We start from the raw sequence: 16,210 nt of genomic DNA, 5'->3' as shown, positions 1-16,210 counted from the left end.
TTTTGTAGATGTTTCCTCGTCAGGATACTGTGTGATCGAAGCCGACCGTCAACATTACGGTCCACTAACTGTATAATGTGTCCTAGGATGGCAATTGTTCCGATGGTCACGAGATCCACGTGGTTAGAAGTTTGTAAAGTTTATATAATATGATTTTTTAGAAGTGAAATTCCAAAAGAACTCCAGTTCCCTACTAAAAGCACATCCGACATGATAAGAGAGTTGAAGAGTGCCAAAACGTGTGATCCGTTGATTGATTTGAGCCTAGCGCATCTTTGTTCAATAACGGAGTTAACGGAGCCTGATGAAAGGACCAATGCACCCGAGCAACTGCCTGTTAATGCGATCGGCGGTCGGAACGATCGATATCCGAGAAGGTCTGAGCGCGACCTTCTCGCTTTGCGAGAAAAAAACTGTCCACCGAATGATTAGGCGTTGAGCTTTGGTTTTGGACAGAACAAATCGGACGGAACGCTTCTGAACACTTCCTTTAGAATCGAACTGTGGCGCTTAACGCATGGAATAATAACTGTATTTGTTCAGCTTGTATTCATTGTGAACAGAAGCTTAGAACTAATATAGCCTACTACTAACTAATAAAAGAGGAGAACACGTGTTCACCATTTAACAGTAAAAATCGATCTAATATCGTAACTAATCAGGAAATTCTGACTGACAACACAAAATACTCCCTAGAAATGTCTAGTAATGTTTCGCATGTCGCAGCTTCACTTTGAAAATTTAGCCCTTGCACAAAAGGTCACCTCAGAAGAGCTTAGAACAAAGCAATAGTCTTTCCCGAATATTTGCTTCACCTAAGGTAAAAGCATATATTTAAGACCTTAGTTCAAGAACAAAGGTGTACTCGTTCACTAGCTGCTATCGAATAATTCAAATAGTGCATATTCGTTCACCCTGACTATGACACTATTTTGGCTACCGTCTCTACCATCTTGAAGCGCTGCTAAGGCATCCTTTCAATCAACGCCACATGAGTACAATCAATATAAAGTTTCCCAAATGGCTATCATATTTTATTCATCACTCAACAGACGAATCTATAACAGAATTCAGGCCTAGTCTAAATTCGTTCAAAAACACTAGATAAGACTTCAACGACAATGAATAACTAAAGAGCAACGTGCCGTGTACTTATTCATTCATCAAAAATGACAAACTTCTGGAGTAGAACACACAAGATGGAGACAAACGCAGCAATATCAGTGAGTGTTCAGTGTTATTAAGCATAACGTGCCTTGCACTGTTTGAAAGCTTCGTTGAATCCGTTGCAAAGAGACACATCCGATTGGTTTTGAGTGCTACAAATATATATAACAAACAAAGATACAACAAAGATTATTATTAAGATAAAAATTTTTAAAGCATTAACGAAAAATAAAAGGAGGGAGGAAACTCACCATTCAATGAACTGTTTCCATTCGAATTCACAAGGCTGACTGTATGCTTGTCCTTGAGGGGCAGCAGCTGCTGGAGCTGGTGCTGCTTGAGCAGGAGCAGCTTCTGCAGAATGTCCACCGCCTCCTGTGAACATGCTACCAACAGCATGACCCTGAAAGCCAGAACATTGAAAGGCGCAACTTGCAACTCGCAACTTTCTTTGTCATTTGTCAAGATTTTCTTCTAACCTTACTTTATCACAGAAAGTTCTACCTTCTCGTTGAGCTTTTTTTTTAAAATAGAATATAAAACACTCATTCGAAAAACCTTTCTGGTCGATTTTGGGTGGTTCACTGTACGCAGTGCTTAGGCAATGATACGAAGCCGCGTTTCTTCTAAGGAGAAGAGAAAAATGATGCAAAATTTCCCAAAGCATTAAAAGCAATGATACTTTTCTACATTTTGTATCTGTCCAGACAAACCAAAAATTGTAAAAATAACTCACAACAGCACTTCCTATAGCAACACCTCCCGCAGTTGCTGCCATTTGAGCCATCAATCCAGGCTGAGCTGGAGCAGCCGGAGCTGGATGAGGAGCTCCCATTGGAGGAGCAGCTAAAACAACCAGGAAAATAAGAGAGCTTTGGATCCAGTCAATAGATAAATGGAAAATACCTGTTCTAGCCGGCATTGATGACATTGGAGCGGGAGCTGGAGCAGGAGCAGATCGCATAGTTGGTGGTGGTGAAGAACGAACAGGAGCAGAAGGTCTTGGCGAAGCAGTTCGTCGACGGACCATTTTTCTGAGAAACAACAAGAATTATTTCTTGGAGAATTAAATAGCTATATGCTAAGAAGAAGAAACGAAAAGAAAGAAGAAGAAGTTATATTCGCATCATCACAAACATAAATATGAGCAACAACCGTATACACTGTCCGAAGAGTTATAGAACAGCTAAACTAAGGATGTAACGGCATAGATATTACATTTAAGCTAAGCATCTGAGTGGAGAATGCTTTGATGACAAACGTTCCTCCCACTTAAATACGAAAATATCACGTGATGCAAGAGAAAAGCACCGAAATCGAAATCTGCGAAACATCGAGGAACTCTTGTCAATGGAGGAGGAACTTCGATGACGAAATCACGAACTCCGAGCAATATTGAGAAACTCTTATCGATATGAGAGAAATAGTGATGACGAAGTATCTACGACGAAATCATGCGGATGAGCGCTAAAGCAAGGTCACGAAACGTGTCCGCTGGCGCCAAGTTGGATAAAATGACGTTGGATAAAATCTGCGAGATGCAGCAAAGGAAATCGAGGAACTCGTCACGTATGTCCGTATATGTTGTACGAGTTCGACAAAAACAGAACAAAGAACATACGGATTAATCGTGATTGGAAAATATGTGAGACTCTGACCATCTCACGGCTTTCGCTAAAGAATAACGTCCGTGTGCGCGGACCACCGCCAGGATCCAATGTCGTATATCAGGAACGACACATGACACTGGTGCTAATCGATAGTGTGTTGATTATTTCTTACGCTACACACGAGGTCGCACAATGGTGACTGGTAAGCACAGAACAGAGGGTCATCTTCCCTACACTGAGAGTACGAGCAGAACAACGTTTCTTTTGTCGGTATTGATGTTTACAAATGACAAATTACGCCGTAGGTGGGCTTAAAGTGTACAGGCGCGCGTGAATCTTATACAGATTAAAGAAGTACAAAGTTCTCTTGGTTTTCTTTCGACAAATGTGCTTGACTCTTCGTACGATGGTGAATGTGACGAGACAGGAAGGCCGTCTCCAACAACACGCTATTTAGACGATTAAGGATAAAGTGCCTGGTGTTCCTCCACAACGGTTTATCGCCTCAAAGTGGTGTGGAAGTGACTCTGGGCGTCGAACTGCGATGCAAAGAGGAGGTTCGTCCTCCAGCAAGGTCTCCTAAGCTGAGGAGTTCGACAAATCCGACGTTCCGACGTTCTTCTCGGCATCGGAAACCTGGCTAAGAGTAAACTACTGCTAAGATTCACTACCATCTTAACAAGATCTCGCAAGGTGGTTCCCTCATCCACATAGGTTGGGCGACGACCTGTGGTGAAAGCATAGCAGCATATTCACTGCCTCAGTATCGTGCACACTGGGCCCTGCCGCCTCAGACGTCGGACGGTATGGCGACCGGTGAGAGGTGTTCAAATCTCAGATTGCTCAGGACGTCTTTGATTTCGCACCAAGGCGACACACGCACGACTCGTCACGGAGACTGTCTCAGACTGTGTACTTACAACTCGAGAAACAGTGTCCACAGACGCTGACCTGCATGCCTTTCTCGGAGCTGCAGAGCGTATCAAATTTCACATGATTGCTCTGCAGGAGACGAAGTGCAGTAGGAGCGACGTACGACAGATGAATGACTGTACACTCGCCATTTGTGGAGAGAAGGTTCCGTCGCGAAATGTAGGCGGTGTTGGTTTTGTTGTGCACTCATTTGTCGTCCATCTTGTCTGGCAATTCTTCGCCTTCACCCTCTGCGCCAAAAACCCCCCATGAACCAACATCAGCATCTGATGATTACGAATTGGACGCCTTTTACGAGGAGCTGGAAGAAGTGATCCGCAACGAGAAGTCGTTGTTAGAGATTTCAAATTCGTTGTTAGAGAGAGAGAGAGAAATTGGTTGTTAGAGATTTCAAAGAAAAACCAGGAAAGGCTATAGAAGAGAAATACAGGATTGATAGATTTGGACTAGGGAAGCGAATGAAAATGACAATCATCTCGCCGGGCTGTTGTCCGCCGCTCGCCTCTTTCCCGGTAATTCTCTTTTCATGAAGAAAGATCATCGTCGGTGGACATGGGAGCCGCCCAAGAGCGCAACTCGTGGTCGATCACATACTCGCCTGCCGGAGATGATGTCTACTTGACTTCTCAACAGTACCATCCTTTTGTAGTGGTTCTGATCACCGTCTCCTTCATACAAAAATACGACAGCCACACGATGGAAAAGAACATCTGCTATCGGCAACAAAGGAGGAGAGAAATCGTAAGCGACGGCTGCATACTCGAGGACTCCTTGACGTAAGGTGACTGGCTCATCGAAAAGGACCCAAACCTGGACTACGACATGCTGCTCAGAGATTTACGAGCCTGTGCTGATCGTGGTCTCGAAGCCGCGCACGACAGCACTAGCTGCAGGAAAGCGATGCAGGAGGATTTTTCGAAATACAGACAGCAGAAGATTCTAGAAGCAGCACAAAGAAAAACGAGTCTAAAGAAGTGTCGCAGGGATCTCTGCGACTATAATATTTCGCTAGCAGCTTTGCTCACCGAAGACGAAAAGAGGTTCTATACCAACCTTTTTCGTTCATCAACTCCTGCGTCAAGCCCGATCATCTCCGCTGGTGGAGTTCCACCGCGGATTCTCCCTTCGGAAGCACGCGTCGCTATCAAGAGCATAGAACCTGGCACAGCCTTCGGCCCTGATTTTATATCAGCAGACTCTCTTCGGCTGGTGGCCATCAACTTCATGTAATCATACCAGCGCATATGACGTCCTATCTTCAGAAAGAAAGATCCCAGACCACTGGAAGACCTGGCGAACCGTTCTTATCCATAAGAAAGGTGACCGAGGGGACTTTTGGAACCGATATGCTTGCTGAGTGTGTTATACAAATTATTCACTAAGATCATCCTCATGCGCATATCTAGGACGCTGGATGAAGCCCATCCTCAAGAGCAAGCTGGATTCTGTCAGGGGTTCAGCTGGTCGGACCACATCCAGACCACGGCCACACCTTGTCGAGGGTCATAGAGGTTTGCCGAGAATACCGCCTGCCCCTTGTTCTAACCTTCGTCGACTATTATAAAACCTTCGACAGCGTAGAAACGAAGACAATACTGTCAGCGCTGGACGATCAAGGCGTGGACGCGTCGTATGAGGACATTAGCCAATTGCTACGATTGATGCACCACGAAGATGCAGCTTTTTCGCTGCTCTCTCACCATACCTATTGGAAAAACTGTTCACGGCTGCATCGCAATGGATAATGAAAATACTTTCTTGGGAAGGAAGGGGCATATGTGTTGATGGAAGATTCCTCTCCAGTCTTCGCTTGGCGGGCGACATCGTTTTCTTTTCGAGTAGCACCAATGAAGCAGGAACGATGCTCAAAGAACTGAACGAAACAGGTAAGAGAATAGGACTGCGAATAAACAGAACGAAGATACAGTTCATGAAGAAGTCCTACTGCGAGGACGAAGGAGTACAACTTGAAGGCTCCCAAATCGTGGAAACTTCTTCATATGTATATCTCGGACGTTCTATGAATATGGAAAACGACTTGAAGAAAGAACTAGAGCAGAAGGATGATACCAGCGTGGGCAGCATTAGTACTCGTATAAGAATACTCCACCTGAAATCCGTACCACCTCAGATTCGTGGGATGATGCCTTTAAAGGATAAGGTAACTGGATAATCAAACCGCTTTGGGTTCGCTGCCGCGTTCACTTCTATTCAGAATCGTTTCAGGTTTACGAACGTGTTCCTGGCCTATACAATGACTTGGGAGGGGGAGTAGGGGTATATGTCGATGTTTAAAGTAAATGTTTTTTTAGTCCCAGACAAATCTGGTACCAATTTATCGAATCCGGAGGGATGAAAGACTTGTTGAGCACTCGAACCTCCGATCGATCGTGCAGGAAGCGGAACCTCTAACCGCTACACCACACCCGCCCCTGAATTTGAGAATATAATTAATAATTAAATGAGAAGTTCCAGAAGTTCCTGATAAAGACCTCGAGAAGATGGAGGAAGTAATCCATGGAAGTGCGCAATTAGGTAATTTTCAGCCGCTGCTAGACATTTCGGAGCAATTTTTTTTTCAATGCGTTTTTTCTGGTTTTTCGTCAGGTTTCTCCAGAGACTTTTGACTCCAACACAACGACATAGTCCATATAGTAGATTAGAGTTCTCAAATATAGAACTTTCGGTTCATAAGATTGTAGAAGGAAGAAATAAGGAAGGTCATTTCGCTCGTTTCTAATAAATATTTTAGTTTTGTTGATAAAAAGTGAGCGATGTTGAGAGCGAATCAAAAATTAAAAAAATATTGATATGTATATGGTTTCATGCACCTCTAAGGTCGGAAACTTTGAAGACGTTACCTCTCTCGTAATCGCAAAATAAAAACGAATAGAAGACATAAGAAGAGTCACCTACACAAACAGAACACCATTCAATTTGGACAATTCATTGATGACAGCAAAGTGACCTGGTCAGGAAGAACAATAAGGATGACTAAGGCGCACATCCGGTGGAACACTAAGCCTCTGCAGATGCAGGCGAAGTGTCAAGCTAATAAAGGTTCTTAAAAAAAATTAAGGTTCTAAAAAAAACCACACAGGCACACTAGTATAAAACTAGCATTAATACGAGAGAAAAATTTAACTATATAAATGGCTGAAACGTCTAACCAAAATCAAAAATCAACTTATTCATCAAAACTACTCGAAATTAACGTTACTCGTATTACAATGGAGAAAGTTTTCCGGCGTTCCACGACGAATCAGGTTTTCGATTACTCATCAATGTGGCATGGACGATTTGCTCGTACTCACATTTATTATGATTGCCATCATTATTTGCATATATACATATATCTATGATCTTTGTTTTGCTTTTATTTTGCGATTACGAGAGAGGAAACGTCTTCAAAGTTTTCGTCTTGTAAGTATAAGAAACCATAAAAAAGGATAATCCACTTGGGATGCGCCAACACGTTTTTCCGGAATTCGTAATCGTTGAGGTTTTGGAACGCGTGTTGGCCTAGACAATGATTTGCTGGGGCCAGCTGATGATCAACTCAGTGTTTTTATCCTCCCAGACAAGTCTGGTACCAATTTATTGACCACGGAAGGATGAAAGGCTTGGTCGGCACTACGTCGATCTCGAACCATCGACCGTTCGGCTAAAGCGGACCTCAAACTGACTGCGCTACACCCGCCCCTATGAAACTATATACATATCACAATTTCTTTTTAACCTATCCGCTCTCAATCTCACTTTTTACAACAAATCTTAAATATTTTTTTTAGAAACGAGAGTGCAAAACGATTTGACATTTGTTTCTTATCATTTCTTCCCTCTACAACGACAACCGTGGAATGCGAATAATTTTGCGCAGCGTTTGCAAATTTGCTGTTTTTCCCCCGCTTTGTTATGATTTCTTTCAATTGCTTCTATTTAAAATAGCAGATTCCTATCGCAGAATTATATGCCCGCTGAATTGGCTTCTTTGTTATAAAATTCAAATTTATCACATACAAAACAAACTCTCTATGAGCTCTTTCTTTTTGCTATGACGAACATGCATAGCCACCTAGAATAATTAAATAATTTATGGAGAATTTATGGAGAATTCCTGAAGCCCAGCTGGTGACCGTAGTCATCGCTTTTGGTACAAAAATTGGTATAAAGCATATTGTCGAAACAGTTTGATAGCTGGACAATAGTCCATTTAATAGAAATGGTACTACATACTAGGTTGTCCACTGAACTTCTTTCCTACTTTCCTTGTATTTTGATTTTTTATTCTACAGTAAAGATATTCCAATCAACAAAATGATTAGCAGAATAGCCAATACCCGTCGCGTGTAGGTGTGATAGATTGTTGATTGGGCTAGGAGGTAGGCTGTTATGGATTAAAGGCATCACTCCACGAATCTGAGGTCGTACGGGTTTCAGTATTAGTATTATTATTCGTATACGGGATTTTAGATTATGGAAAGATGGATGATTCCGTTCATTTCTTCCTAATTTACGTAAAAAACGGCCCGGAAGAAACGGCTTCGGGCGTTCTGGCGCACTATTTTACACAGGGAGTTCGACTGGAGCGCGCCAGCCTTGTGCGATTTTACGGCAATTAGGAAGAAATGGACGGAATAACCCTCCTCTCCATAATCTACTATCCCTTATAAGAATACTCCACCTGAAATCTGCATCACCTCAGATTCGTGGGGTGATGCCTTTAAAGTGTTGACGACCATGGGAAGAAACCACTGGGACAACTCAATAGCAATCGTAAACCTCAATAATAATAAAGTGATAAAGTGTAAAGTATCTGGCGCTAGTCAATCCGCTTGGGATGCGCTTCCACGTTCACCTCAACTCAGAATCGTTTGAGGTTTACGAACGTGTAACTGGTCTATACAACGGATTGCAGAGTCTAGCCGATGTGTCAAGCCAGTATTTTCATCCTTTCAGACAAATTTGGCACCAAGTTATCGACCCTGGAGGGATGAAAGGCTTAGTTCGCACTGGAGCGGAATTGAACCTCCGACCGATCATCGTGCAGCCACAGCGGAACCTCTTACCGACTGCGCTACCCTGCCACATTATCTTATACACCACTCAATAAAGAAGAGATCTCTGTTATCCAGTGTGGTTGCTTCTTCGTTAAAAGCTCCGATTAAATCGACATTCCTCTTATTCTTTTTTTTAACTTCTACAGAGAATTTTTTTTTCGTTTATTACTTGCTTAACGTCTTGGATGACAATGGCAGGAGAAGGAAATGACTAAAAAAGATACAAGGGCCCGCATATCCATTGAAGACGGCTCACTTAAGTATCTAAGTAACTATGACTTGTCTAGGACAAAATGAGGTGTATGCTGATGGTTCTGCTGAACGACGACTATATGAATGTCATATAAGATAATGAAGGCAGTTTACCGCGAAACGGCCGATTTAAAGATTTCTCTGGGGAAAGGTTGGGTTAGCGACGTAGATCACGAATACCCACCCACCACTGACACAACACCGCGCGTATACCTGCACGTGGTTGCATACGTGACACGTTGTTAGGTGTTTTGTAGTGAAATTCGATCGACAATGCCGTCGCGACGCTGTTTTTCAAGGGAATCAGAGGGCAGAAGGAGAGTTTGAGCGGAACCAATCGCACCCGTGGTCATCTACACTCCTAACGCTATCATTTTGGTGAAAAATCTCAACATCTTCAATTTCATGATTGGTTGCTTTTAATGGAATTCTTTGATTCGATTATTCATGCTAATCGTTGTTATTCATAGGCCGAATAGGCGGTGAATAATCATAGCATTTAGAAAAATTTTGTCCATTCGCAACATTTTCCACGTTTTTTTCCCCTAGATCTTCTTCTTCCACTCTCTCAATTTGTTTTAATACTAGCAATGTTTTATATCCATTAATATATACTACTGCACGCAAAATATATTCGTTTAACTCCATTTCGGTATCGTGGAGGTTAAAAGTCGCACTGCTATATTAGGTTGATAAGAAAGTCTTGTCAAGTTTTTTTTTGTGGAAAAATCCAGAACCTTCAATTCTTGATCGATACCCATGATGTATCATGTGGTAGTTGTAGAATATACTCGAAGCTTCTCTGTAAAAGGTATATTTTTTATTATTTTTAAATTTTTAAAATTTTAATTTAATTTTTTAAATATATTTTATTATTATTATTTTATATATATATATGTTTAGAAAACAACCTACCCTTCCTGAACTTCAAGCACGATGTCGGTTTTTTACATTTTTCTCTTACAATACTACCATTTTTTACAGGACGATGAACTCTGTTGTATGTTGAATAAAAATGTAAAGAAGAAAGAAAAAAAGAAAAAAAAAAGGACAACTTTTCTTGTCAAACTAGTAGTTGAATTTGAATATGGGCTTAACCACCTCAGGAAAATGTATTCCAAAAAAACATTTAACCCTCTAGAGCAAAAAAAAGATGTAATATGAGACTTTTGTTTCGAGCAATTACTACGCAGCGGTGAGTGAATGAGTGACAATCTCGGTCGGTGATTTGTCGGATGAGTGACGAGATCGGTCGGTATTTGCTGATCCACCGGCGGCGCTCAACGTCCTCATTGGGCCTCCCCCTCCTATCCTTTCACACTCGTCGTTAACCGGTCTTCTATCGATCGACTCAAGTTCTCTACCGATTCGGTTACGATACACCTCTAACCTGCAACAACAATCTTCGCCTTTACATCTTCTTATTTTTTAGGACCAAGTATTGATCACTTCCATGATCTATGTTTATATTGACCTATATTTATTGATCGCGATGCTGAATAGATCTCTGTTCTGGCTCTTCCCGGCCCATCTTTTTTCTCTGTTCACCTTTGTTTGCTATTATATTTGCACACGAACAGCACCTTCTTCGATATTTGACAAGCTATCGATTGATTCTTAGAAAAAATCAATATCAGAGATAGAAAGGAGTAGGAAATATGAGAGTAGAATAGAAAACAATAAACCATCTATTTGTTCACCTTCAAATCCTTCATCACCCTCTCTTGTCGAATTTTCTCAGAAAATTCAACAAAAAATCCCAAGATAGGTAAAAGTATTTCGCAGGAGTTATTTGTTCTCTCTTTTCTAACCGTTTTCTATCGTATTTTTTTTAAAATTTATCTATTTTTTATTCATTCATATGAGCAAGACATATGTTCGACATCGTGCAAGACATATGGAAGATATTAATTAAATGTAGCGCTAATTACCACCAGAACTCTGGGCATTATTAGTACATTACACACATTTACAGTATATTTATTCGAAAAGGATGTTTTGTCTCCAGTTTTTACATAAATCCGTCCTATGAGACGAGTTTTAGATATACAGTGAGTGGTTTCCTTTACTTGTAGAAAATTTTATTAGAAAAGCGTTATACTGTCTGGAATTACTTGGAAAATTCCCCTCTCATCCTAAAAAAATACATACAGCCTTTTTTGGATTCGTCCAGCTCTTTTTTCGTATCCTCTATTTTTTTTTTTTGCACGACAATTCATTTGAACTAGATCTAATCTGAACTCATCAGAATCTGAACTCGATATAATCATCATAATTAGATAGCGGCTCCAACTCATTCTTATCTCCCTTATGATGATATTTTTCCATAAAGAGAGCACTATTTTGGGTTATACTTATAATAATATTAGTACCTATTGCTTAGGGCGGGTGTAGTGTAGCGGTTAGAGGTTCCGCTTCCTGCACGATCGATCGGAGGTTCGAATCCGCAGGCAGTAGTGTTCACGAAGCCTTTCATCCCTCCGGGGTCGATAAATTGGTACCTGACTTGTCTGGGAGGATAAAAACACTGACTGGACACAGCCACCGCAAGTCATTGTGTAGGCCAGCTACCGTTCGTAAACCTCGAACGATTCTGAATTGAAGTGAACGTGGGGGGCGCATCCCACGTGGATTGATTAACGCCAGACACACACACTTTATGTATTGCTTACTACTTTTTTAAAATCATTTCTTTATTTATCTATTTGTTTATTACGCTCAATAGCATGCCAAAAGAATATGCCAATTATCAATACAAACAAATACAGGAAATAAATAGTGAAAAAAGGAACAAACAGAATATGTACAGGGGTTAGGGGTTAGCCCAGTGTACGATTCCGGCCCAAAGGTGATTTAGTACTCAAAAGAATCAAAAACTCAATTAACGCTGACATGATACCTTTATTTTCCCACGGAGGATGAGGTGCAGAAAACAATCATTTGAGATTATGAATGTTGCAGTTATGCCTGATCTTACTCGAGTAAAACACACAGTAAAGGTGTCAAGAGTGACCAGAAATATCCTAACGTCGACATTTCCGTCCTGTTTTTCTTAAAAAAAAAGACTAGCTGAAAAATCTTCGTTTTCGGGTGGAAAAATCCATGCAGAGGATGAGAAGTTCCGCTCAGTACTTCCTTTCCTTTCGATCAACATTTTCCCGTTAACCGATCATCGCTCACTTGGAAGCAGCAAAACAACGGCAAAGAACTTTTCCGTTTCAAGAATTTTAGCCTCACTGACATCATTGAAACTGTGTCTGTGTGTCAGGATTACTGGTGTATTTCCGAAAAATATGAAGCTATCTTTAGGAAATCTTCCCATATCCACATTTTTGTTTTGCACTTTTTCGTTTGTCTCACACTTTTCCTTTAAAAACTGTAATTGATCTTGGAGGCTACATACCGATATGGATCCGAAAATTCCTGGCTAGCACATATTCCCTGAACCCCTTCCTATTTTTCTTGGATCAACACATCCTGTGGTAATGAGGTGTAAATTCTTTCTACACAGCGTCAATGCCCTTTCTACCTGTTTGATGATTGCCTGCTATTACCACAACAGGGCCACTTTATGTGTGTGTGTGCACTATTGAGGTCGATGGTTTTTTCTGAGGTGAAGACGGAGAACCGCTCGTCCTCATCGCTCTCTATGGCCATTAAAATGATTATTCACCTCAGTATAGGAGTATTTTCCACGGTTCGCACCAGAAAACTCCAGAAAGGTTGAAAGCACTCGCTGAAAGATAGGTTTTGACTTTTTATCTTGTAATTATTATTATTATTATTATTATTATTATTATTATTATTATTATTATTATTATTATTATTATTATTATTATTTTTATTATTATTATTATTATTATTTTTATTATTATTTACTACTATCATTTTTCCAATCACTTTTATTATTTTTATTCTTCTTTTTATTATTATTTTTCTTACTATTTATTACTTTTACTATTCCTTATAATTTTTCTTCAAATATTTATCATTTGAAGGTACCGATTTTAGTAATTTATCGCTTTCATTAATTATTTTCATGAACTCTTTCAAACTTCGGAAATTCTCAAGGATTTGCTGCTTAGGTGCTCAATTGCGACATCAGATTTTAACATCGTTTTCATCGCGAAAATTTTATCTTTTTGTTCTCTCGGACTCTTTTTTCCTCCTCTATCGTGAATATTTCATTTGTCAGCGTTGCCATTGCAAAAAAAGAATCGGATCTACAGAACCAGTTTGAAAGCGTTCACCCATAGATACTAGTTTCATCATCGGTCGTATAGGATCCGACGATAATTAGTAGCAATTTGTGACGATTTCCCTGCTCGAGGTAGATGGGCACTTCTTTCGCCGCCGTCGAATCCCGGCTTTCACTGGAACCGGCTTCTGAGTGCGATGAAACCCCCGCTGACCTGGCTCTAACCATAGGCTGGGGCTCGTTCGGACGACGTTCGCTTTCAGAATAAAATATTGTTATCGGGAAATTATTAGAGGAGAATTCGTCTACGCCTTTCTGTTGCTCTTTTTCCCGTTCTTTCTGGAAGTCGTTATGATTTGAAAAAAAAGAAGAGAAGGAAAATTAAACAATAAAAGGAAGAAATGTCTGGTGTTACTCAGCCGGTTTGGCGATGCGCCTTCGCCTTCGAATTCAACTCTGAATCATTTGAGGTTTATCAAAACGAGTGCAGCCTTGGATTCACTTGCGGGGGCGTGTTGATGAATTAAGTCAATGTTTTTATCCTCCCAGACAAGTCTGGGACCAATTTATTGACTTCGAAGAGATGAAAAGGTTCTGGATTGGCCCGTGTTGATGCTTGAGGAAGAAAAACGAAAGTGCACAAGTGCTCATTTGTATTCAGTACGAACGCAGGCATATAAATCATAGAACTCCAGGAATGATATATCGACTATTCGAAAATTCACAGAAAAAAGGAGAATTTGCAAGTCAACTTTGTGCTCGGACAAAAAATTTCCACCAACTATCTATTGTGATATCCATAGTCATCATATAAAATTTTCAGTGTTAAAGAGGTGCCGATTAACCCTCTTTTTCCTCTTCTCACCTCTCCTCGAAGGAATTTCGTTTATACCTGTATTATTCTTGCATAAAGGATGATGCGTAAAGTCTCAGGCGTTAATCAATCCGCTTGGGACCCGCGCCACCACGTTCACTTCAATTCCGAATCGTTCGAGGTTCACGAACGTGTAACTAGCCTATACAATGACTTGCGGTGGTTAGCCGATGTGTCAAGGGAGTATTTTCATCTTTTCAGACAATTTTGGCACCGAGTTATCGACCCCGGAGGGATGAAAGGCTTGGTGAGCACTGGGGCGGATTCGAACCTCTGATCGATCATGTAGACACAGCAGAACTTCTTACCGATTGCACTACACCCGCCCCAACTTAAGTCATAGGGGGAGTTTTTCTCACAATAATTTCATATGTGGCTTTGAAAAAAAAACTAGAGAACCGCAGGAACGTTTCGTTGCTTTTCAGCGTGGGTCGATAATAACCACATAAACATAAACATCCCCGTAAACAAATAAAGTGAGTTCTGAGTTGTTTGGATAACCATGCATCCTAACCACATTCCAGATGTGGTTTTTTTTGGCTCGGCGGAGATAACATTAGTTGCTAGAATCCTGAATATCCAGCGCGCAAGAATTCCGGTTGAATAGGTTGAGCTTCGGTCAGGAAAAATTTCCGCTACTTCTGACGCTGAGTCGCGGAGTCGCGCAGCTCAACGGCGTTTGTGTCGTTCGTCGTCGTCGGCTACCACAAGGTCATCGATACGTGCGCTATATTGATCCCCCACACCCACACATTCAGGTACCTGTCTCCAGCTGGAACTTATCACACCCGAAATGTTCTAATTTCGTGTTTTATCGCTGGCTGCCGCTTCTTTTGTCACCGTAGGATCCCGAAATCTCAGGATTTCTACGCTATCCTCTCATTCGCTGACAACTGAACATTGATAGATGAGATGTGGTGACAATAAATTCTAATTTCCTGCCAGAAAAAAAAACTGTTCCACAGCTGTATATATATGAATGTCCTCAACCTCCTCTATGTACCTCATTTTTAACGTCTCCAATGGTGATGCGCTCTCTACATGTAGAAATAGCAACCATAGATTTTCGTCACATTTCGGGAATTTTTCTATTTTTTTCGCTTTCACCGTACTTATCTTCAGAGGAGCTTGTCGTTTTGCAAATTTTATTTGTTACCTAAGCTTTTTTTTCCAGGAAAAGTGTTTGTCGTTTCAAACATGATCCTAGGAGCAATTTTCGGGAATCATCCATAGAAAAAATTTTCTCCTACTTCGGAATTGATTTTTTTTTTGTGAAAGTGGTCTAAGTTCAATTTTTTTCTGAAGGGGAATCTTCTGATTTCTATTTTTTATAAACTCCTCCGAAATAGAATTTCGGGAAAATTCAAAGAAATTTCACTTTTTTCTCACATTTTAATTTTCTTGTTGTCCTAAACATCAACCGCGCTTTTCTCTGTCACAGAACCCGTTGTTTGATCCACTTTTCCTTTTTTTCCTTGAAGTCTATTGGATATCGGTCGGGATCATTAAATGACTCCAAGAATCTTTCCATAAGTCGCCAGGTGTTCTCCTACTGGTTCAATATGTGAAGAACAGGAGGTTGTTTTTTTATTATGAGGGGAGAAAAAATGCTAAAAAAGTATAAGAAAAGAAAAATGAATAAATGAATTAATAAATAAAACTAACTGAAATTAAACTAATTTAATAAATACAAAAATTTACAGAGGAGTAAAAATAGCTATTAATCAAAAATTATTAGTGTCGTGCTTTTATTATGCAGAACAATGGATTCATTAACTCACCATATTAAGTAAAGGATTAATTGAATAAAATAAATAATAATAATAATAAAATAACTAAATAATCTAATATAAAATATGCAGTAAGAATATTTTCTTTGAGTTGAGTCACACACGAAGCTGTGATTATTTATTTGTTTTCGACTAACATTTCGATGAATTCCTTTGAATTCAATTCGATGAATCCTTTTTCAAAATCTCGAAAAATGAAAATTAAAATGTTCCATCTGAACAGAGAACTCCTATCCGCCGAACTGTGGACGTCCTAAGTGTACTTTTGGATCCCACAATTGGACTTTGAAGTGTAAATACTACGGTATTACTGTAAATAAATAAAT

General features: G+C 40.3%; 5 protein-coding genes across 5 annotated transcripts; 3 read left to right on the top strand and 2 right to left on the bottom strand.

The window, feature by feature from the left end:
* Window positions 1-1,240: 1,240 nt before the first annotated feature.
* Window positions 1,241-2,197, bottom strand: RB195_009153 (uncharacterized protein; the record flags this gene model as incomplete). The annotated part of the gene is made up of 4 exons (XM_013446534.2): window positions 1,241-1,319; window positions 1,419-1,570; window positions 1,904-2,013; window positions 2,074-2,197. The coding sequence occupies 4 exons, from the start codon at window positions 2,195-2,197 to the stop codon at window positions 1,241-1,243; spliced, it is 465 nt and encodes a 154-aa protein (XP_013301988.1).
* A 424-nt stretch (window positions 2,198-2,621) lies between these two features.
* RB195_009149 (uncharacterized protein) lies at window positions 2,622-14,430 on the top strand (the record flags this gene model as incomplete). Its single annotated transcript, XM_064196003.1, has 4 exons — window positions 2,622-2,644; window positions 5,550-5,871; window positions 5,937-5,987; window positions 14,296-14,430. 4 exons carry the CDS (start codon window positions 2,622-2,624, stop codon window positions 14,428-14,430), a joined length of 531 nt encoding a protein of 176 aa, XP_064047148.1.
* Window positions 4,533-4,940, top strand: RB195_009152 (uncharacterized protein; the record flags this gene model as incomplete). The annotated part of the gene is made up of 1 exon (XM_064196006.1): window positions 4,533-4,940. One exon carries the CDS (start codon window positions 4,533-4,535, stop codon window positions 4,938-4,940), a length of 408 nt encoding a protein of 135 aa, XP_064047151.1.
* Window positions 6,941-9,117, top strand: RB195_009151 (uncharacterized protein; the record flags this gene model as incomplete). The annotated part of the gene is made up of 3 exons (XM_064196005.1): window positions 6,941-6,976; window positions 8,670-8,849; window positions 9,058-9,117. The coding sequence occupies 3 exons, from the start codon at window positions 6,941-6,943 to the stop codon at window positions 9,115-9,117; spliced, it is 276 nt and encodes a 91-aa protein (XP_064047150.1).
* Window positions 10,208-11,498, bottom strand: RB195_009150 (uncharacterized protein; the record flags this gene model as incomplete). Its single annotated transcript, XM_064196004.1, has 2 exons — window positions 10,208-10,412; window positions 11,395-11,498. The coding sequence occupies 2 exons, from the start codon at window positions 11,496-11,498 to the stop codon at window positions 10,208-10,210; spliced, it is 309 nt and encodes a 102-aa protein (XP_064047149.1).
* Window positions 14,431-16,210: the final 1,780 nt, after the last annotated feature.

The sequence above is a fragment of the Necator americanus genome, chromosome III (genome assembly GCF_031761385.1).
Source record: "Necator americanus strain Aroian chromosome III, whole genome shotgun sequence".
In the NCBI taxonomy this organism is placed as follows: Eukaryota; Metazoa; Nematoda; class Chromadorea; order Rhabditida; family Ancylostomatidae; genus Necator; species Necator americanus.
Note: the sequence above shows the minus strand (reverse complement) of the source record. Positions and strands in the feature narration are given on the sequence as shown.